This window comes from Falco rusticolus, chromosome Z, assembly GCF_015220075.1.
Source record: "Falco rusticolus isolate bFalRus1 chromosome Z, bFalRus1.pri, whole genome shotgun sequence".
Classification (NCBI taxonomy): Eukaryota; Metazoa; Chordata; class Aves; order Falconiformes; family Falconidae; genus Falco; species Falco rusticolus.
In genome coordinates, this window is record NC_051210.1 from 80425499 (window position 1) to 80449598 (window position 24100).

At 44.9% G+C, this 24100-nt stretch overlaps 1 protein-coding gene across 1 annotated transcript; it reads right to left on the bottom strand.

Moving 5' to 3' along the window:
- Window positions 1-17144, bottom strand: LOC119141005 (protein PXR1-like). The gene is made up of 3 exons (XM_037372661.1): window positions 16766-17144; window positions 1125-1239; window positions 1-91 (listed from the first exon to the last, which is right to left on the bottom strand). The coding sequence occupies exons 1-3, from the start codon at window positions 17142-17144 to the stop codon at window positions 1-3; spliced, it is 585 nt and encodes a 194-aa protein (XP_037228558.1).
- Window positions 17145-24100: the final 6956 nt, after the last annotated feature.

Consider the following 24100-nt stretch of genomic DNA (forward strand, 5'->3'; position numbering starts at 1 on the left):
TTACAGACTCTCATGTTTGAGTTGCTTCACTGGGAAGAGAAGCTCTTTTGAGGGTAAAATATAAAATAGCTGCAGGTACCTCTTGTCGGTGCTGTAGAAATGGAGAAAATGTGAAGTTACCGTGTGACATTAGCACAGGATTAGTAATTCTGAAACACATTTTCAAGAAAACCAAAACAACAAGAACACTGAAAAACAGAGACACGCAGCCTCTCTTGGACCCTGTGGGGAAGGGATTTCTGCTTTATTTTAGGGCAGTTGTCTGGCTACAGGGAAATTACTACATGCAGAGCTGGAACTTTGTTAAAAGTCACCTTGCTTTCGTGGGAGCTGAGCACCTGCTGGCCCTGATGCTTGCTTTAAAAATAATAATAATAATACTATTGAGAGAGTCAAAAGCCTCATAGTAGGTTCTTAAATGATAAAATATGGTTTCCACTGAGTTCAATGCAGTGATAAGAATGGAGAGGTTGCATCCAGAAGGTGACATTGGCATCAGCTGGAGGAAAAGAGAACAGTGCCACCACAGCAATGTGCAGCCACAGCGGCGTGTGCACAGGCGTGCAGCAGATAGGATGGAAACCGGCTAAATTAGGAATCCGCTTAAATTCTCCCATTTCTGCTTGCCTCAGATTTCCTATGGCTGAGTGTGGGTGGTTACCCATCAACAACGTTACTTCAAACCCACTGAGTTACTCTTCAGAAACATTCAAGGACACTTATCTCTGTGCCTGAGTTAGCTTGGAGACCTCAGTGGGATTTAGGCAGACAAACATGGCCCATCATGCCCACTCCAGCAAGCGATGAATATTCTCAGCTCCTAAATTAGGAGCTCCTAATTTAAGCTTTAAGAAAAGCAAGTATCCCCACACCTGGCAAGTGCAAGCCTTATGTAATACGGATCTGAGCACACATTCCCACCTACAGAAAGGAATGCAGGTTTGCAAAGGGATCTGGTAAGAAATACGCGACTGCAAAAATTCAGATTTCCCTGGTGATCCTGAAATACTTTTCTAGACTTATTCCCTGCGCGTCCATCAGCACGATATTACATTTCATCAAAACACAATAAAAGTTATGGAAAAACAGGCCTCAAAGATACAGATTTCCTTCCAGATACTCACTTGCTTGTGAGATGAATCTTGGGAGTAATCCCAAACTCTCCAAAGAGAGTAACAAAGACGTTTGCATCGGTTCCTGCTCCCCGGACATCTCCTGTCACCGTGATCACCTCGTAAACTGTGGAAGGAGAAAAGAAAAGTCAGGACAACAGGAGAAATCCCTCACCCTATACATTATGGATCCAAGTCAGCCCCAAACCGGAGTTGAAACACAGTCCCCAGAGGCAGTTCTCTGCACCCACCACCGAAACAAGCCCATCTCTCAGACAGGAACCCAGCTGGCGAAAGTCATCACATCAACCTAAAGGTGCTGGAGACACTTTACATGGGCAGGGAGGGGTTGAGTTGGGATAGATTTTGCTGAAAACGAAACACTTTTCTGTGAACACATCGCTTCCCCTACCATGATGCATGGGCACGTATTACGTATAACAGATGAATTTATGTGGAGTGTTAGAGGAAAGCTGTTCAGCTGTTTTTCATTTATGCACATGTCAACACAATGCACGCTTTCCTGTTTGCTCTGATAACATATTTGTATGAAGCTGAGAAATCGCTATAGCCAGAAAGTTTGCATTTCAGTTGTTCTGGAGAATTTACCAAAGACCAAGTGGTAAATCATGATGAGAAAAAGGTAGGAAAACACTTAAATAAGAGTCTCAAAGCTCTATAAATTTATCTTCCCAAGTACTAGATTCAGTAGCAACTTTACTACCACACACACACACACACACACATATACGTATATATATATACCTATCTTTCTGGGAGACACACAAGTTAAAAAATAGCCTTTTACTCAAGTGGAGAACGACATGACAAGATCCAATGGCCAGAAGGTAGAGATGGATAGGTTCAAATTCTAGTCAGACACAAATTTCTTAAGCAGGATGATGAGTGAAGTTAGAACAGGACTTAAGGCTTGAAAGCAGGTTACCGTCCTGAAGGACATGCCTTGGTTGGCTCAGTACAAAAGGAATTGGAAGAAATGATAAAACTTTGCCTCTGGCCACACCAAGCGCCCTTACGGCCCCTTATGGCTTTAGACCACATGATGTTCATTAGCTAATAATGATGTTTCAGGCTCAGACCTATAAGCTGGAGGAAAAACTAAACTTTCATCATTTCATCTTGCACAGCCTGACTGTTAAGTATGTGATTTCTCAGAACTAACACTGTAAAAATGCCCTTCTTCATGGGGGCAGCAGAACTGATGTATTTTGTTAGCCCCCATCTTTTCCTTCACTACATCACATATATATTCAAAAGAGAAAAAAAATATATTGGCGCCGCTCTGAGCATCAAATGTTTTTCCCCCACTAACATGGAAAGCATCACTGAGAAGAAATTAAATCATCATTTTAACTGAAAAGCAGAGAGGCAGAGCGCTAGAGCAAAACCCAGACCACTCCTGTAAAACTGGTTAGAAACTACTCCTTGTTTCCAGCGGCTCTATTGCACAGAGACAGAATAAAAATACCATAATATTTTCCTAACCTCATCTTTCCACGAATGTAAATAGGACAGAAAGGGGTCATTACTAATATATACAGTAAGTTATGAGCTGTGCTGGGATAAATTTTAAGAATCCCTTGGCTTGGTGTATTTCATTTACGGGCTGAAAGGAAGAGGAGGTTTCATTGAAAAAAAAAAAAAAAAAAAAGGATCTGAAATCCACAGCTTGCACATGAGTAATATGTACGAACGAACAGTGTTTGCATTTCACCTTCCTCCTGTTAGCGTCTACACATGCCAACGGGAGATATTTGGCATCGCGCGGCGAGACAGACGACATCCTCACATTAGCCATTAACAGGAGGAAGGCTCGTAATCCGCCCTGCCCCGGTGATTCACCACCCATTGCTTTGAAAACAGCAGGCTTACATCATGAAGTTATAATATTGCTGCACTTCTTTACAGCAACCTTCTAAGTCTGGCCATCTCAAAGCATACTGCAACTTACCTGCGCCATGGAAGTACTTATCACCATCAGAGCACCCTATAGGCATTGCCAAAGAGGCAGTTACAGCTGAGCATCCTTCTGCAACTCTTATTAGGGGAAAAAGGGCTTTAATGCACTGTCCCCCCTCTCCCCACAGAGACTCAGATTTGGCCCCATCCCTGTTTTCAGGGGGTAAGGTCACAAGTTGTGCCCAGCTTTGTGCCCAGCTTTGTGCCAGCGGGCACATGGCTGAAGGCATTTTTCCTGTGAAAAGGGAAGGGAAGTCAGCACACCACTCTGTAAGTTCCCAGAGACCTTTCAGAAGTTCAGGTAGGTTTTCTAGTGAGGTTTTTTTATTAGTGCTGGAGAAATGGTAGGAGCTAGATGTGGCAGGCATCCTGTCACATTATGTCTGCCCATGTTACAGCAAGTGAAATCCATTCCTGAGCCGCTCTGCTGCACCTCTGTGGGCATTGATGTCACCTCGTCTATACATCTAACCTTCATGTCCTCACAGAAGATGTAGGCCAGAACAATCTACTTCCACTTTTCAACTCCTAACAAATGAGATGATGGAATATGAGGAAATTGTCTAATACAACACCCTCAACAAGCCACAGTATTGCCCCCTTAAAAATCAAACCCCTTCTCTAATTCCCACAATGGCACTCTCATGGTTGCAAGAAAACACAAGCCGTGAGTACGTATAGATGTGGAGTTTAGGTTCACAACCCCAGATTCAGCCTCCACATGCCACAGCAGGCAGCACATGGAGGAGGAGTTTCTACTGGGACAGATGTGCCGAGCACTGCCCAGGTAGCATGCATCATTACTGAGCATACGCTGTGGTTAGCACCATTTTAATTAACTCTGCACAGAGGGACAAAAGGAGGGTCTAGGTTGGTGACAGCAGCATGTCACCACATTTGATGAGTGCCACAGTGCACCCCTGGAAGGGGAGAGTCCTGCCACCCCTTCGCCAGCACTACAGCTGTGCGGCCAGCTGTGCAAGTAAATGATGCCACATCTTTCCAGTGATGTCATGGACACAGGGCTCATGACTTCCTTTGCAGGAAGAAAAACGAAGTTAAATACTAATAGTGACACTAGCTCTTTCTGGAAAAGGCACCTGGAGAAAAACACAGCTTATTTAGCCTCTTCCTTCGGAGACATGAAAGTTCAGCGGTCTGGATCCAGGATTGTTTCCTTTCTTTGCACTTATTTTTGATCAACAACTGACAGCTGATGGGTGTCATTGTTGCTGGGAGATTCTCTGCAGCTTGAGGACCCCAAGCATTTTGTACCCCAAGCCCCTTGTCTGGGGTGTGATTTAAGCATTTATGATTTAAGACACAAGAACTGTAGGATAGTGACATTTCTTAACTACTCCAGGGTTTGCTCCTGAATAATTGGATATGCTGTCTTGTAGAGAACAGGTCCACCCTTAGCAAATGCTAAGCACAAACTTCTTGTACTTTGTGATTTGGGACAATAAAGATGAATTAACTGAAAAGCTTGAAATTGGATTTCTGTGGAAGTCACATTTCTAACCAACAGTGGAACCTGGGTTCAGATCCCAGATCAATTTGCAAGTAGAAAAAGATCAATTTTGTTATTTCAGTGCCTCAGCTGTGAAGGGAAAAATTAAGAAAATACAAAAGTTAAATATCTCAAGTACCACATATGTTCCATCATGCAAGCTAGGTCTTCCCTTCCCACCAAATTCCTTCCTTTCCTTTTGGTTGGGCTCATAGCATTTCCAAATTTCTTCTCATTTTGAGTCCCTGGTTTTCAAACCCCTCTCTCCATCACTCAAGAGATCTGAATCGCCTACTGAGGATCCACCTCCATCACCGCTGTTAATATTCTCAGATCATGGGTGTTAATGTTTACCAAAGATTTGCCTCTGTGGTGTGAAGATGCCAGCCCTTAAAACCCCTCCACTGATGGAAAATATTTACCCAAATTCTCCAGAATCTCCCAAACCATTTTAAGAGGTGCTCTGTGTAAATAAGGTTGGGCATCTTTTTATTCACTTTTCTTATCCTCCACCTGCATCGGTTTCACATGGAATAGATGCCTATTACCAGGAAAAGTTAAAAGAAAAATAATCCATCCAATTTATTTCACCAAATGAAGGGTAAAAAACACTACCAACCAACCCACAACAAAACTGCAATATTTTTTTTGCAAAGTAATGAAACACAAAGGTTGCTGTTTTCCCATCCCTTGACATTCATGCACGTAGTCAGTTTAAGATTTCTTTTGGGGCTGTTGCTTGGTCTGACAGCTAAAGATAAATTATAGCCAAGTTTTTCAGGATAGTATGAGGTTTTGGTATATCACTTCAGGTTTGGCCGTATCATACTATTGAGTCTCCTCCTCAACAGAAGCAGTCACCGAATGCAAATACTGAGAGCATCCACAGGGATTTTATGGTTACCCTTGGCGTTTCCAAGTGCATTTACAAAGCGTCCCTCCCTCCCTTAATAATTTATGGGATGTCAGTATGCAGTGGCTCTGCTTTTAGCTGTCTGACATCTTTGAGAGTTATAGTGGGGAACCTTTAAGCTCCTCGAAGAGATGTGCTCTCAAAGTGGAATGGGGGGGGGAGCGGGGGAGGGGCACATTCAACCCCACTGACATCTCCACAGCCAGCTGAGAGACCAGTCCTAAGCCGACACTGCAATGTCTTACCAGCTGCATACCTCAAGAGTTTCTGATCTTCCTGTTTCAGTCAGCACAATTTGAAACATGAACTTTCTTCAGAGTTTTGCAACAACTTTTGGCTTCCATCACATGAAAAACAACTCATTTATATGTATTCCTCTGGCCTTATACATTGAGATGTGCTTTAGCAAAGGTCTCTTACCTTCCTCACGGATGGCTAGCTTTGCACCCACCATATTCCTAGTTCTTTCTTGATCAAACATAACCAACAATGACACTCCCCTGTCCCTGTGTCACATACTGGCATCGGTCATCCGCCTCCCTTCAAACTTCACCCAAGCTGGTGTTTGGTCAGGTCAGTAAGTCTGTAAGATGTTCCTGCCCACCCGTGCTACTCCTCAATGCTTCTCTTACCAGGGTTGGCTGAGTTCGTCACGCACCATGGGTAGAAGAGCCCCAAAGAAAGGTTACAAAAGCAAAAGGGAGAGTACTGGATCCCAGTTTGAACACCATCCTGCTACATGGGCCACTGCTCACAGGAAGACACCTACATTTAGGTGCTTTTAGTTGGCAAACCATCTCACACCCGAGGTCAAGGTAAGTCTATTCCAAGTGCCCAGAACATGGCCAAGTTACGGTGATCTACAGTGTTAGTATGGGAACGCGTGACTTCCAGGCTGGTTTCCAAACCTTGCTTTTTCCCCCACTGGGCTAGGCAGGCAATACAAAGCTTGTAATACAGCCACTGATACAGACTCTTCTGTTCCAAATATTATCTCAATCAAGTGGAATTTGATTCACTTATGTCATCCGGTAGATATTGAATCCCCAGCTGACTCCACTGTTCAGCTATCCGGCACAAAGACTGGAAACCGGTGGAAGTTTCAGCAAGCTAAACAGAACTGATTTTGCTACAGACTGCAAACATATTATCGCTTTTCAGGGGCATGTACAAGGTCAGTAAAGGAAACAATAGATGCCAGATTCTTTGCTGAAAATAAGCGTTCAAAAATGGTCATTTCAAGCACAAGGTAGAGATAGCATAAAATCAGGATCAAGCTACGTTGCAACATCACAGGAAGAACTTACAGCCATCTCCCTGTCTTGCAGAAAGAGCTGATAGTATAAACCCGTCCATTCGATGGCCGGGGTAGAGAAATACTCACTTCAAAATGGTTGCTGAGATTATTGTAAAGCTGTAAACACTGAGAAGCGGAGACAGAGATCCTTTAGCTAACAGCATGCAAAATTCCCTTAGCTCCACAAGGAAGGAATATCTTCAGGGCAGAAGAGTGCTTTGGCTGACAAGTTCAGGTTTTTCTGACTCCAACAACATGGGACTGCTTAGTGCTAATTACGGCATTGACTGCAGATCCCTGCAGGTCACGTTCTCATACGGCGAATACGGGGAACTGGGATGGAGCTCATGACGATGTCTAACTGTTGTCTAGCAAGAGTGGCCCTTGGTAGAAAAAAATTAAGGGTTATACCACAAGAATGGTTAAAGAGGTGGGATAAGACAGCAAAGCTAGTGAGGACTCATCAAAGAGTTTGGGTAAGGAAGAGGGAAAGCAGAAATAAGAGCTGAGCCGTGCTGTGAGCATGGGCAGGGAAACAGAGGGGCTGAAAGCTCCAGGGTGGCTGCAGACGTGGAACATCCGAGCATGGACAGAAGCACCCACATCCTGGAGGCAGCCTGCCACCCTCCAGCATCTCTGTCTTTTACCCCACTCTAAGCTGATCTACCGCATACCACCATACACCACACCAATGGCAAACCTCACCTTCCTCATCCCTGCCTGCTTTCTCAAAATCTGCAAACCCATGCCCCCAGGCCGCACCGCACAAGGTGAGCAAGAACCAAACCCTCTTCCACCAAAGCAGTGCAAACAGCCAGCAAGATGCCGTCCTCGCCTCCCAAACCAATACACACTGCTCTGAAGCCATGGCTGTCAGAGCCACCTTCAGATGCATCTGTTTAGTGGGATGCAAGTAGCTCATCAGCGGTAACGGTTGTTTGCACTTCACCATATTTCCAGTTGGGAATTCACTGATTATTCTCAATATTCACTTAATGTTGATTCATGCAAAGCACAGATCACTCTGGCTCCTACTGAAGCACTTCAGCATATGTTTGTCTTGGAGCACCTGAAGAGTACCTTGACATTTATGCAAAATACTTGGAAGGTTTTAAGGGCCTGCGCTGACTGTTACAGGTTATATTTGCCAAAACGATGCTCTGTGCACACACACACAACTCTGTGCACACACACACAAAGGTTAAATATTTATTATAGTCACAGTTTTATCGGGACCATCCTTTACCTACTGGGAAGATGGGCCTTTGAAATCACCATTTGTTTGTTTTTATCAAGCCACGATTTGGGCAATAATCTCCTGTCATGCACAAAATGAGTCAAATTCTTCTCTCATTCATTCTGGGGCAAATCCTGACTAACTCCGTTGACTTGAGCACAATGACTTTGGATTCGTATTGGCAAAACTGTGAACAGATTTGGGCCTCACACACTATGAGAGATTGCTTGCTCTTTATACACTTTAGCAAAAGCAGCTTTCGAGTCCAGCATGGATGCCAAATTAATTATTCAAAGCAAAAGAGAAGGATTTTTCCATGAATATTTGGACCGGTTGCACACTGTTATCCATTTTGCTAGTCATAGATTATACGAAGAATTGCAGAAATAATAGACTCTTGCATTTTGAGACACTTCACAGACATGAATTAGGGAAGTTTCCTGCAAGTCCACCACTGTTACACACAAACAGCATTTTATCTTGAGCTCTGAAACATCATTTGTCTCTTAAAATATAAATCTAAAGCATACTGTCCCGCCTGTTCCCACAGGCAAAGTAGTTGCAGTATGGAGTTTGTTTTACTTCATCAGCTATTGCAAAATCAACATTTCATTGCCATGCACTGTAGGAAGCCAAACTCTATTCATCTGGTGCTCCAGATATCACTTAAAAGAGCTTTAGCCTTAGCACCACCAGAAAAAAAAAATAAAAAAAATATCTTAGTTCTTTGCTGGAACAGCAAAGTAGAATTAGCTTAGCAATCCACATCTTTGTTATTCGAGTTTAAATTGCAGCTGGAGGAAAACGCTGTGCCTCAGGGGAGAGAAACATTTGCAAGAAAAACCTGTTCCATTTCTTTCATTATCTTTCAGAAACAAGGAGGGCCTGCCAGAACACGGGTGTCTGAATCACAACTGTGGGCAAGAACATTAGACATCGCTGTCCAACGCGAAGGGTATAACACAGCCTGGGTAAAATAGGATATTGATTTTACCTGCGGCACTGAGCAAAGTCGGTGGCAGAGCAATGTGTCTGCAGAAGGCAACTGGAAGTAATTCCCTGCTAGCATGTCACCGGATTCAAACAAGAGCCCCACTTTCTTCTAGCTTTCCGGGCAGCAGGATAACCAAGACCAAGGAGAGATGCTGCCCTTGCTGCCAGCCCTGACCCCGGTACCCAAGCAGAAAGAAGAGCAATTTCACCAAAAATCACTTTTTTTGCTGACCTACTAGTATCCTTGGAATGGAGGCACTGCACATGTTGGATGCTGGATGTTCTCTGACATGAACAAGGGAAGACATTCCTCACAGTTTGTTTCTGGGGAACAGCAGAGTTGTTTTTGCAGGGGAAAACACTCCAAAAACAAAGTTTCAAAACCTCTTGGCCTGAGGCAATGAATCCAGCAGAACTGTGTTCAGGAGTCAACAGCTGGCCGAGCCACAGGCAGGCAAGGACCACGAGCAGGGACGGTCACCCCACGGCAGGCACAGCCCCCGCACGCCGGGGGGTGACACTGCTCCCCAGCAGCTCTCGGCTGAGGAACCGCTTGTTCCCCAGAGCCGATTCCCAGCTGCGTTTCAGGTTGACGCTTGGCCAGGGCAGGGACTGATGCCTGGCAGAAGCTTGTTATAAATATAAATAGCGTATTACCTGTATTTACACACTTGGTTAGGTGTCATTATGAATTAATCATAACACCCCAAGTTAATCATTCATGACGGACAGTTACTGCTACCCAAATTGCACCTTTAAAAAGATTTAAAAAAAAAAAATTGATATTATGACCTTCCCACCTCCTCCTTCATTACAAATATCTCCTGATTAACACTTACAGCTCACAGAGCAAGGCTGATAAATATATTACACTAGAGATGTCTATAAATTGGAGGACACCAAACTGATGTGGAAAAATATAGCAGATCTGAACATCGGGGGGGTGAAGTGCTGAAAACACCAAGAGCTTCCAACAGCCCGATCCAATTACAGCAACAACAAACTACTATATTTTGATATGTGTCCAGTGAGTCTTGTAGCGCATGTAAATCCAACAAAAGCCACAATTATTATTTTCAGTCTGGTTTTAAGTGTTGCCACTCAGGTGTTCATAACATTGTGTAGCACAGCAATGTCCAGCAAGGAAGAAAAACCCCTCTGACCATGCACGGGAAATATCTGTACCCACAAGGCACTGACAATAAACACTTAGAGCAGCAATAGTCAGCCGAGAGAAGGTTTTAACCAGAATAAAAGTATGTTGTGAATCTGGAAGTTACAACCTGGTTGCATCCCTAACAGCTGACGCAGAAACCCTCAATAAATCACAGCATCCCAGCAGCCACCAGAGGCTCTTGACTGACACCAGCCCACCACAAGCCTCCGCTTTCCTGGGGATCAGGTGGAGCAACCACTTCAACTGAGGCTGTGGGGATTGACCTAAACTGGAATAAAAAAAAACACAAACTGTTTTGCCCTCTTTGTGCTTAGACCCTTATAGCTCAGTATGATTTTCTGTCCAGCCTGTCTGTCCAGACAGAGGCAATTCTGCTGTTTCAATGCCACAGTATTCAGATATCAGTCCAAATACACAGAGACAGGATAATAAACAGCTTCAGGGAGAGCCTGGAAGATGCGTATTTAACTAAGTGCAAATGGGAACAAAATTCATGATCCTTAAAATATCAATGCAGTCTTGAAACTGGGAATTTGATGCACCAGTGGAGGAAACTGCTGTACCTGTGAGCAAAAGCAGCTCCTCAGTTTGCTTTCTGGACAAACAGAATGAAAAACTACCCAGGCAAATATTGGATTTTCCGAAAACACAGGAATCTCAGTTAGTTTCTTAAGGGTTAAAAAGAAAGAGTAAAAATCCCCACATCTTGTTGAATTATTCCAGTATCATCAAGTTCTAGTCCTGCATCCTCTAAAGGCCACACCTTGGATGCTTTGGATCATTGGATGCAGCCTGAAGGAACACATGGGCTGGGGAGGAAAGACATCTAGAATTGAATCTATTGATCTGCATTTAACACCTGCTTCTCAGTGAAATCTTGTTCAGTTTCTCTTCAGGAACTTTCAGCTACTAGAAGATATTAAAAATAATGTATTTATTAGAAAATAAAAATAAAATAAAAATATTTTAAAAGCCCTAAACCAAACATTCCATCTAAAAAGTAGCCACAGGCAACTAAGGACATAAAACTGAACTTGTCATTCCATTCAGATTATTTTGGGTGCGAGGAGAGCAGCAGCGCTGCAAAACCGCTGCCCCCAGGGCCGTGGGATTTACAGGTGCCAGCCCCACACCAGCTGTGCCCCGCGTTCGCCAGCCTGGCACCCACAGCTCTGCCGTGGTGGTGGTTTTGGTGCTTCCAGCTGGGCTGAGCCACCCCAAATGGCTCATCTGTGCCTAACAGGGATGGTTCCTGCATATGCTTGGGGCTGCCGGGTGGTGCACAGGGAGACGTGGGGGGTACGCAAGTGGTTGGTCCCCCCCCAGCCCTTCCTGTGCCTGCGCTTGCTGAGCACAGACCTGCAAACAACGGGACATCTGCAAGGACATGAACCTTCAGGTGCCAAGTGCTTGCTCCGAAAGGTTTATTTGCACTCATCTGCTTTCCTCATTTGCACTTTACAATACCGATTTTCCTTTCCAGTAACGAGTGGCAGCCCTGCTGCAGGTTGATGGGCGATCACAGAGGATGAAGAGCTTCTCTGATTCCTTTCAAAGCCCCATCCACAGCATTTTAATCACTCATTTCCAATTCATGAGACCCTGTTTCAGCATGACACCTCCAGGCAAATTTAACTCACCAGTGGAACCACACAGGTGTGTAGTGTGGGGGGGGTGTCTAACAGCCAGACACAAAGATTTTTTTGGTGTCTACATAAAAATATTAGCAAGCGCTCCTGCCACTTAACATTTTAATCTCACAGCTGCTTTAGTATTGGCTTATACTCTCACACAAACTGATAGTTCTTGGGTATGCTCTTCTAAAAGTCATCTAAACTTTTCAAAGTTTGTACTTCACCTGGTCATTGCTAACTATGGAAAATGCTGAGATGCAAGTAGGTGAGATCCATCACACCTCCAAGGCAGGCACGGTACCGCCTTCTCTTGGTAACACATTTTGCCTGTCTCAACAGATCACAAGACATAAAACCACTGCTGGTACAAAACTCTTCTCTAAATGTTTTATGCTTAAAACCCAAGCTCATTTTAGTGATGAGGACAAAAAAAAAATTTAAAAAAAAAAAAACTGTCTTCCAAAGAGGAGTCCTTGTTCATTCTGATTTGAAATATTAATCAAAGCTTCAGTTTGAGAAGATCAGTGGGTGCAGGGTGTAGATGAGATGATTTTGCAACTGATGATCATCTATCATAGAAGTAGGTGATACATCTCTCCACTTCTGTATATAGCACAGGGAGAGAGCTGGCGACCACACAGCACTTGCTCTTCTCCTCCATTCCACTGCTAAACTACGTTAAACAGAACTTAGCAATAAACCCAGCACGTCCTGGATGCTTTTTCTGTGTAATCCTTTGTCGCAGTCCTTAAAGGAACATGATGGGATAAATGGGACACAACAAAATGGATGGCACACATCAAAAGAAATTATGAGCTTTTGTATCTATTTATGAAGCAACCGTGGCCATTTCCCCCCACCCATCACCACTGGAGACAACATGTTAACAAAACCATGCATTTCCTGAGCAGCTTTCTTTATTTTTTACTTATTGGCACTGCCAAGACCACTGAAGTCCAGCTTCTCCCGCCGTGCAATGCAGACAAACCAGCAGTGTGGCATACAAAGTGCTCAGCATCTGTCCCTGGAGGAGATGACTGCAGCCCCAAAGCACTCATCTCCTGGGAGCTAATCCAAGCTCTGCTCCCTCGCGTGGGAGTGTACATTTCCCCATGGACCTCTGTGGCATCTTTCTCATCATGAGTCACCTAAGCCTTCCTAGCCACCTACTGTCACACCAACCTGCCCTTTATAGGATTGCATGTATGGAAGTGCCTTGTCCTTCATCCTCTGTGAAACAGCCCTGGGAACCTTGGCCTTGGAGATAGTGACCAAGCGAGCATAATGCAGCAGGTCTAGATACATAGAATCATTTAGGTAGAAAAAGTTCTTTCCATGCTACAGCAAAACTTGCAAGAAACAAGGAGAACCCACTAGAAGATTTGTTTCCCTTTAAAGGAAAGATACCCACTTCGTATCCAGATCTGAAACTTGCCAGGAAAAACACAAGGAGGGAAAAAAGAAAAAATATTTTATCATCAATAGGATGCCAAAAAATTGTTTTCCTCTGAAATGAGATACACCTCTTGGTGAGCTACAGCTATATAGAGGGATGCCTCAAGGTCTCCTGAGTCAGCAGCACCTTGCTGTGGCACAGTACAGCCAGGAGCTTTTCAGTGTCTCGGGGCTGAGGTCAGCAAGCCAGCAGCTACTGGCTCAGCCAGAGGGAAGACTCTGTTAATGGCATAAAAACCAGTTTGGAGGAAAAAACATTTTCTTTCCTCCTACCAGCCCAGAAGGGGTTGGCAGAAGTGATCCACAAAACAAATAGTGGCACTTGGTCCCTTTGTTCATGGTCCTCTGACCCCAAACCTGAGCGGCAGGACAAGTTACTGTGACAGTCTCCCTCTTCCTTACTGCAGACAAAATCTGAGGTAACAAGAGCAAGGTAGGGTGAAAGAAAGAGATGGAGCTCCTGCAAAGGGTTGGTCTCAGGTCTCAGACACCCACTCTGAACCTCAGGTAGCTGGTACCTATAGAAGATTTAATAGCGGTTTAGGCAGCCAGGGTGCTATATGGACAGTCTCTGGATACCTACTGCCCTTTAAATCCCCCAATCCCACCAGTGACGTTTACACGATGCAGCATGCCCTCTTTGCACTATTATTGGCGATTCAAGATCAATAGACTCGTAGACTGGTTTGGGTGGGAAGGGATCATCAAAGATCACCTAGACCAACCCCCTGCCATGGGCAGGGACATCTCTTACTAGACCAGGTTGCTCAAACCCCATCCTTGAACATTTCTAGGGACAAAACATCTACAAATCCTCTGGGCAACCTGTTCCAGTGCCTCACCACTTTCACAGTGAAGAATTTCTTCCTTATGACCAATCTAAACCAACTGCCTTTCAGTTAAAACCATTGATGCTTATGTCTCTACAGGCTTCGATAAAAAGCCTTTCTCCATATTTCTTGTAAGTCCCCTTTGAGTACCGAAAGGTTGTGATCAGGTGTCCCCACAGCCTTCCATACTGTACTGCAGAAGTAACTTTGCAAGCACTTATTAATAAATAACTAATCTCATTAACACCAGGATCACAGGAATGGTCAACAGCTGCAATTTAGTTAAAAACACCTGCTATCTCTGCTATAATTTTCTCAGATGCACTATCACCTAGTCACTCGATATCTGTTGTTTTCCTGTCCCCAGGAGCTGGATTTGCCTTGTTCCTCAGTCATCGATCAAACATGATGGGGGGATCCCTTCTCCTGCTTGCTAATGCAAGAAGATAAAGAGGACATCAGGTGACACAGGCACCACTGACTCCCTGTTTAGAAAACATCTACAACAGCTCTCTTTTCTTTTCACCACAAAAGGAATCACAACTTGTGGACCGAAATATATCCCTACTGAATATTCACCGGTACCGAAGGCAGCTGATGTCCCCAAATTTCCAGGAGGGCTTTTTGCAGAGGTTACACGTTTCTCAAGAGCCTGACCAGCAACTGTCCCTTCACTCAACGGTCCTCTGGAAGAAAAGCAGCAGCGGCCTCTGACTAAGTCACACAAAGAGTCTGCTTTTTGGTATGAAATTAGGAAAGGTAGCAGCACGGTATGTGCAGAGGGGATAGCTGGAACGCAAGCAAGAGGATAGAGCAGTTAGAGTTTGCTCCTGACCTTTTGCTTCTTGTTGCCAAATAGCCCAGTAGCAGGTTTCCACTGGTAGAAAACCTTAGTGGCTCATTGATTGCATATGTCCTACCCAACAGCCTTGTCCTCCCCCTTGTCCTCCGCTTCCTCCCTCACATACACGTGCACTCACTTCCATAAAGACCTGGAAACTGGGAGTGCAAAATCCAGAACCAGCTCAAGGTGGGGAGTCCATGATCCAAGGGAGCAACCAATGGTTCACCCTTGGGACTTTTGGCCACACAACAAATTCCTTGGAGGTCCTGGGGTTGTCACAATAACAAGTGTTGCAGGTTTTGGACCAAATTTTTACATTTCTGATAGGGACTATGAGATTCAAGTCCCTGCTTAATTTGTTTCCCAGAGTTTCAACCACAAGCTATTACCTTCCCTGCAGAAATCGTTGACAAACTAAGCAGAAGATCATGGAGAGGTTATTAGAAACATTTGCTGAAACTTCTCTCTTTGAAAAGTGCAAGTTATTAATCCTCTACTGTAAGAAAATCGTAGTATGAGGTGAGACAGCCTCTGTCCCCCTAAAGAGCTGTCATGAAGTAGGTTATGTGCATGACCTAAATGCAGTGTCTATGGGATGGCCTCACTTCTCCTCTGCTTCAGAGGAATTGAATCTTTTTTTTTTTTCCCCCCAGTACAGCCATACGGCACCATTACAAAAGTCATCAATTACAGCTAACCTATAGCCACACCACAAACATGAGATGCTTTACAAGATTCCTAAGGCACGTTCAGTTCTCCAAATTGCCACATCAAAGATGTCTTATGACTATAATTGACGGGGAAACCACAGCACTGACAGTTTGCCTCGCCCCAGTCATGCCAAGATCCAGTCGCACAGGTCAGCTGGTGTCACCCTTCAGCAGTCCGTTACTGCTTCACTGCCCACCCAAGGAGACAACCTGGGTGTGCTTGGGAGCATCTTCATACCTATTGAGGGATTTTTCTTTTAATCGCGGAGTACACCATGGGTCTTCGGTGTTCACCTCGCAGTTTCCTCAATTCTCTGTCCCAGTGCTACAGGTTTGCTGGAGAAGGAGGGGGTTACTAGCTGCCACCCAGCAGATAAAATGCCAAAGTAGTCTTTTCCCACAAGCTGCCTAGATGTTGCCAGGCTGATGGCTGTGATCCTTCTCCAGACCACAGTCTTCTAACGAAACTCAGCGTATCATCTAAAACCTTACGCCCCTGCGCAGCTCGCCATGCACTAAAGTTCCCTGTGCATATAAAACGAGCAGAGTATTTATTTTACCAACACAGTATTGAGGTTTCTAGACAACCAGCAGTATTTCCCCAGCCTATTTGGTTACTGACAACATCCAGAGTAACGGTGTGCTGGACCTCCTGCTTCCACATCAATCCGAAGTGGTCCACTGCCTGCTCGTCCGATTGCTGACACTGCTGGCACGCTCCTGCTGCATATGCTTGAGCAGGGTTATGCATCTTTGCTACGTATTCTGCTTACACAAGGGGACTCTGCTGATTGCAGCTTCTGAACAGCACCACAATGCAAATATTAATTAGGAGAATGTAATTACAGCAGTACCATGCACACGGCAAACCAACTTCTTAAACTGAACAGCTAATACAGGCACAATCTGTCACTGCCACCTCACACAGTAAAAAAGCTTATTTAATTAGAAATATTCCCCACATAGGAATGACTAGTGCCTGCTCCCCCAGGAAAGGTCCCGAGACGGGCATCTGCATGGCCAGCGGTGGCACTGACTGCCCAAGAGGGGAGATAAGAAATTATGGAGCTGACCTTTTTTCTTGTTGTACTCATCTTCTGCCGCGTTGGAGGAATCTGAATGATAGTCCCGTAGCTCCTGTTCATACATCTCCAAAAAATTATCGTCTGTCTTTCCTTTCTTGGACTTGTCACCTTTCTTCTTCTTCTTATCTTTGCTTTTTTTGCCTTTCTTCTTCTTTTTCTTCCTACGCTCGTAGTCATCCTCATCCTCACTGCTATGCTCTCTTCGCTTTTTTTTTTTCTTTTTCTTCACTTCTGGATCAATCTCTGAGTCCTCAGACTTTGATTTCTTCTTGCTTTTTTTCTCCTGGCTTTCATCTTCCCCACTTTCCTTAACCACCTCCTCTTCCTCCTCCTCTTCTACTTTTTTCTTTTTGTTCTTTTCACTCATGTCATTGTTTTTCACCCCTACTTTTTCTTTTTTAACGACACTCCGATTGCTTTAACCTCACTTCTGCCACCTACCCTGGCTCCTTTCCAATTGCCAAAGTCCTTCAGTCCTCCTCTCCCTGCCTAGGGCTGTGCTACCCTTGTTTCACGGTCTTCTTCCTCCCCACCAGCTCAGTGTAGGTATGTCCTGGAGTCCCTTGTCATTCCCAACCCACGGGTGCCAACAGCTCACCTCCTCCTGACTCCTTCTGCCTTCCTTCACCTCCTTGACGGAGGCATCTGCCTCTCCCTGTTGACTCTCCTGGTCTTTGGGTTTTCTTCTTTTCGTTGTTATTATTATTTATTCATCAGTCTGCGAGAAGAACTCTTTTTTTCAGAGCTGCCTCAGCCCCCGCTCAGGGTCAGTTGACAATCTGGGTCTACAGTATCAGGACGTGCAAGTCAAGGCTGTAGCCCCCAGGAAAATCAGTCAGATGAGGAGGGCACATTGTCGAGTCACTTCTTGTCCTCCACATGCCAGCTCAGGATGGGGCAAAACAGAGGCATTTGTCCTTATAACATGCAGCCGCTTCAGAAACCTCATGAAAAATTACTTAGTGCTATCCAGTCATGTGGTTATGAGACAGATGGGCAGGTGAAAAAGGAGACCCACCAAGCAACCATATCGCGTGGTCTGTATTTCCTCTCCATTATTCATGGTGACAGGATCACCTTACTGATAACGAAGGTCTCAATTTTACATGGATTTTTTTTTTTTTTTACCAGAAAAAACAAACACCTCCAGGATCTCTGGAGACCTTCGTAGCATCAGCAACACACTCCTGTGTCCAGCTCCTGTGTCTGCGTTACTCTGTGGTAGCTCCAACCAAAAGAAAAAAAAAATGTGATGTTCAACAAATAAATACAACAGTGAGAAGAAGACACTGAATGAGCTTTACACAAGGTGCCCTTATAACAGCCCATCTTGGGCAACCAAAGAGGAATAAACCTTTTAGATTAATAACTGAGCACAAGCACAAATACACCCCTCTGACAGCTCTCATGGGCAAATATTGAAGTGAGATAGGTGGAGGACAGAGAAAACAAATGATGTGACATCACGGCTGGAAGGACACTGCAGCGTCAAGCATGCCCAGCACCCTGCTTGAGGCCAGGAATGTCAGCAGGGGCTCACCTAACATCTAGTACACACAACAGGGGGTTCACTACCATGCCCAGAGGCAGGTATGCCAGCAGGAGGATGTAGGAAGGGAGTAAGGGTCCTTCATCCTCTCTCTTCCCACCTGAGTCACCATGGTCCAAGCCCCACGATGGTGTAAGTGCCCAGCCCCAGCTGTTCAGCCTGGGCTGGCACCCAGCCCTGCAGGGGCTCCAGGAGGTTCTCATGGCAGGTAGGGAAGGACAAAACACCATGAGACCAGGTCAATCTCAGCTGCAGTCAAGAGCTGGTGATTTATAGTCCAACTGAGAATGGGAAGAGAAAAGAAGAAAAATAGTCTCTTTCTTCAGAGGTGCTCTTATGGGTTTTATCATAGAAAATGAAGTTCAATTAAAAACTGTGATACAGAAAACCATACCAAGTTTTTCTGGCATAACTCAAGTGTACATAAACCAAGCAGGGCAGCCAGCCTGGCAGTAAATCACACTAATGGAGGAAGCGAGAGCTGAATTTATGGCAGGGCTGTGGGATGATGATACAGAGCCTCTTGCTACCACCCACCCTGCCTGTGGGATAACTCAGCCCACAGCTTCCTCAAATGGCAAATTAAGTGCGATTTGCTCGATGGCATGCTGCCCAAGTTAATGATACCATAAGTATTGGTAAGTCAGAGGGTTTGGCCACGCTAAGTCTTTAACACACACAATTTGAAACTCTTCCTAGATAAATCTGGAATTTCCAGGAGCTAGCCCAGAAGCAGGGGGATAGCATTGGCAATAGGTCATCAGGAACGCAAGGAACAGATATTTTGATGGCAGGTTACAAAGCCCGAGCAGGCTGGCAATGGCATTGCCCTGGGCAGGAGCAGATGGGGAGCATCAATCTCAGAGGATCCAGAGATGGTGGGATCTGTCCCACTCACCTGTGCACGTGTTTGGCACCAGTCTCCAACAATTTAATGTGAATAATCATTTTTTAAAAGCCCTTTATTTTTTATGGTCTGTGTTGCCAAATGGAAATCTTTCTACTAAGCATCATAAAGAGAATTATTCAGGGACAGTTTCCAAGTAGGTTAAAACACAGGTTCAGGATGGAAACAATAATGGCTTTTCCAAGGTCTTAAAATCATAAAGTAAAAAAAAAAAAGAATCACTGTCCTCCCCTATAATACAGCTCTCACTTACCAAAATGTTGGGACATTTGCACCACAGGACCCTCACCATGCCTGAAATTCTGAGTTTACTTTCAGGTCTTTATTTTCTGGGAAGCTGCAGAAAGGCACATAGTGCAGCTCTGCCCAGCACTTCCCAGAGTGGGCATAGGATGGTTGGCGCAGCTGGGCATGCTGCTCCAAAGGCACGGTCCAGGCACATGGATGCTGCCAGTCCCAAGGAGTTCAGGGATCCTGCAGAGATATTTGATGATGCAGCACATTTCTCCAGACAGATGCTTTGCAGCACAATATATTCATAACCATTACCTTTCGCCTCTCTGGGACAGCCAACCCACAGCAGAAATCGCAGGCACAAACATTTCAGCTTAAAGCTGGGAGGTGGATTTCAGTTTTGGTCACAGAAAAGCCAGCATTTTCAACCAAAAAAAGAAAAAAAATTCCTACAGAACAAAAACATGTCTTTGGAAAAAGAAAAATCATGGGATGTCTCAGAAAAGCAAAGCTTATATCTTTGTTATGCTTTCACAAGCTAAACGCTTCATCACACCGAGTCTCTGGGTGCTGCTGCTCCAAACAGCTCCAGCTCTATGCAGCAAAGTGCTGACAGCATCAGCCTCTAAGACCAAAAGGCAACATTACCGTTCCTCAGAACAAGCCATCCAGGTGCAGGATTGGTCCCTTCTAGCCTTAAAACAGTTTTCCTAATACCTGCTTACACCCAACCCCACAGAAAGTTACCTGCCTCTGACAGCAGAGCTGTTTGGGTAGAAGAAAAGCTTTTTCCCCTCTTCTTGCACTAGGAGATGCAGTTTTAGGATGCTCAGGATACCTCTGTGAGCAGCCTCAGGCTGCCGCAGCCCCAGCAAGGGCTGAAGCCATGCTACATTTGCAGAAACACTGCAATTAAGGAGTCATGTGTCAGGAAGAATGATCTGAGGCACTAGAAGCACCAGTGGGACACCATGGCAGTTGCCCCAGTGAGAACCACCCCTCCAAGCCTTGTGCTCTACTTTCTCCTGGTGCAGCAGAGCAGGACCTCAGGTACAAGCCAGAAATAAATCACCCCTATCAAATAGGCTAAAATGATGGAGGAGAAAAGACATTTACCACATCTCATTCAAACTTTGCTCCATACGCTTCTTTTGTCTGTTGTTTTAATTAAAAAGAAATGTGCCGAGAATGCTCCGGCTCGCTTTTGTTCTTTTCGTGAGTAACAGCTGGGAGAAGAACAATAGGATTTATTGGTGCATAAAGAACTACCGGGAAAGCAACCAAGCAATTGGTGAGAACCATTAGTTAAATCTGTCAACAGTATTTATATAGGTTTATATTCTTACCCTGCATTTAGCAAGAGATTCCCTCAAATCCTCCCTCCCCAAAAGACTCAGGCCAGAACCCAGCAAAGTGCCGTGAGCCCAGGGCGACTTCTTGAATTATAACAGATACGAAGTACAAGAGGTCAGAAATTGGCTCTTCGAGGTTGTACGTCACCTGTAACCCTTTTTCCCCCCCGGTTAAAGCTAAAACCTGTCCAGTGCTTAACCTGGAATTATCCCTTTATTAGGTAATGAGGTTATTATCATTAATAATTGTTAGGTAAATATTAGGCAAGGTACAAAACCACCTTTTCTTTAGCTCATTCTCTTCTATATAGTTCCTATTTTGCACCTATTACCATGAAATCCAGATGTCTGGTACCCAGACACAGTGCAACACAGCTGACATCCCAAAGGAACATTTGCTCCAGTCCCCTTCCCAAGGCAGATGCAGCGGAGCCTCTTGTTTCACGAGAGATTATTTTTCAATACATGCTGCTCTGCACTTACGGTTAGAGGAGTCTGTCAAGCCCCATTGCACAGTCTGGGGGCAATTTAACGAAAAAGTTGGTGTCCGCACACATGGTCTGTATTGAGATGCTTCTTTTGGTGACCGACGCTCCCCTTGAGGGTAATGGACCTGGCTGTGGAGGACGTATGCAAGGCATAGGTCAGATACAGGCAACGCAGTTTTCCAGATGTTTGATGAACAGATGGTTTAGCCTGCCTGCCCTACTGCTCTGGCTGGAGTATAATCCAGAGAAAAAAGGGTGTCCTTGAACTCTGGCTGGATCACTGGGGCTAGCAGTGGTTTGGAGGGTTGAAGCATGCGATGCCCTGCTCAGGGCACCTGCCAGCCCCAGCGGTATGGCCCCAGCTTTACTACTGCAGGATTTCATCTTTTTCTGTGTGCATATACTTGGAAGTAGGGCAGGATCTACCCCCATTTCTGGATAGTTTCTTGAAAATACTCCCTGTAGCCCAGAACACCATATCCTTACAATATATATACACACATAGTCCATCTCCTTCAGAAAATAAATGTATTTAATGCCACAGAAATAAATACCAAAGGATTCGTTTAATGGAGCCATTTCATTTCTCTCCCTTGCACATGAGTAATGCACAGGATTACACCAGGCTGGGCAGAGGAGGTGCTGGGGGAGCTGCTGCCGGTGCTGCAGCACCAGTCATTACAGATTTAATCAGACCTCACGGTGCCTACCAAGATCTTTGCTTTTTCTTCCAATCCCAGTCGGCTACTAATTATTTTATTATTATTATTTTTTAATTCCAATAACAAAATCTGCATCTGCATTGCAATTCCATCAGCCCGACAGCTCTAGAGGCAGTTGGGAATACTGGGGTACAGAGTCCGATCCATCTCAAAAGACAAGCTGGAAAGGTTTTAATGGGCTTTACTGGGAGCTCGCTGCCTTCAAGCATATGGGCATAACGGCCTCTGCTGGTAAAATGGGGTGTAGCCAAGAGAAATATTTCCCTTGCAAAATTGCAGAGGGATGCCAAGTGCCCCACAGAGAGGAGCAGCAGCCCCTGGGAACTGCAGGCATCCATCAGCAGGGACAGGCTTTTAAACCCTGAACCCTCCAAAGCCTTGAAACAGCAGCTCTCACAGCCACCCCAAAGCCAGGACTGGGGAAACTGCTTTACTCAAGGTCGTGAGAAAAAGCCTTGAAATCAGGAACAAAGCGTGAGGCATCTTAACAGAATCTGCCTGAAAAAAACCAAAAGATACATGCAAGCTCTCTCAAGAACAAGTGCTTGAAGTTGGGGGTCTTACACCCTTGTCAAGCTAGGGATCATTGTGACTCTTCCAGGGTGCAGAATGAAGTCTCTCCCATCGCCTGGACAAGCAGACATCAGAGCATGGACACCACCAGCATCCCTGGCACCTCCTGGAGCTCACCTGCACCTCCCAGAGCGCAGCCAAGCAGGTGTCAAACATCACATATCCAGGTTCAGGTGCTGGGGGAGCTGCAGGAGCACAGAACTCGGTGTAAGTTCAACACCCAAGCGTTTCCCAGAGATTTTTACCCTGATGAGACTTCTGATTGAAATAAGGAGGTGCTGAAAGAGTGCAATGCCCTCACCTACTTTTCCCTGGGGCTTGTGGTACCTCTGATTTGAAGGCTCCTGCCAAACACGTAGGATCTGCTCCAGACACCCATCACTGGCAAGTTTTGCATGCAGTAATGCATTAAGGCTTATTCACAGCCATAAGCTGTTTTAAAAGCCACAAGCCTGGGAAGAAACAGCACCTTAAGGCTGCTGGTATAAAACAAAGCCCTTACAGGAACAAGTGTGTAGGTCTGGTGAAAGAGGTGCTCTTCTTTTTTATCAATTTAATTCACAAGGTTTGAGCACTTTAAGAACTAATTAGCGACAACTAAAAATAAGCTGAACTGTGATTGTGTCCTTAGAAAGTCAAGCTGAGCCTACATGTACTCAGCAAATACAAGTTAAAAAAAAATACAAAACCTCTATTTGTGGCTTTTTGCATAAAAAGAGGGGTCTCACAGCTAAGAAGACAAACTCTGTCACCAAAGGAGTTGTGCCACGTGGGGTTGGGAAGAATGTAATCCAAGTTCCAGGGAGTTTTGCAACATGAGAAAACGGGAAAGGAGCTTACTGCATTTTCACCTGCTTCTCCAACTGCCTTTCAGCAAAGCAATAAGAAAATAAGCGCCACAGAGATCAGGAGTTTCGAGTGTATATAGATACACTCCAGTGCAAAATGGACTGGATTATCAGCTAAACAACTTAAAGGACATCATTTCTATTTAAACCAGCTGCGCAGCCAGCCCTAACTGAGGCATTAGCTGCAATTACTAGCATCACATGTGTTTTCCTATTGAAGAGGCTCTTTCTTTAAAGGCTAACAGTTCAAGTCCTGCTGAGTCCAAGAGAATGAAAGATTCAGTCCCAAGACTGCAATTCATCTATTCCTTTTGATCACAATATCCATTAGCCCAACCACCAAAATGGGAAGAGGGATTCAGAGCGCAGGCCACTTCTGTAAGGAGTACTGAGCATCCTCACAGATAGTGAGGCTCCTTCATCATCTTGTGCAGGAGTTATTTTAAGTTTCCCCCAGGGAGGGATCAACCTACCTCCATGCATCCTAAAACTTTCTGACATATCTGTTCTGCCAGAAGGCTATAAAATCCAGCGTTTCTTAAAAAGACTGACTCACATCAGCTTTAAGTATTTCAAAGGACACTGTTCTTTCCTACCAACGAAGAACACCACAGATCACAACGAGAGGCAGCAGCAGAAGTGACTAAGCG

What these genes read in the sequence shown, in the direction of transcription:
- LOC119141005 (XM_037372661.1), bottom strand. Translation starts at nt 17,144, where the DNA reads ATGAGTGAAAAGAACAAAAAGAAAAAAGTAGAAGAGGAGGAGGAAGAG. An exon ending in TGAGTACAACAAGAAAAAAG is followed by an intron (nt 1,240 to 16,765) that starts GTCAGCTCCATA and finishes CTCCTTCCACAG; the next exon opens with TTTACGAGGTGATCACGGTG. An exon ending in AAGATTCATCTCACAAGCAA is followed by an intron (nt 92 to 1,124) that starts GTGAGTATCTGG and finishes CCATTTCTACAG; the next exon opens with CACCGACAAGAGGTACCTGC.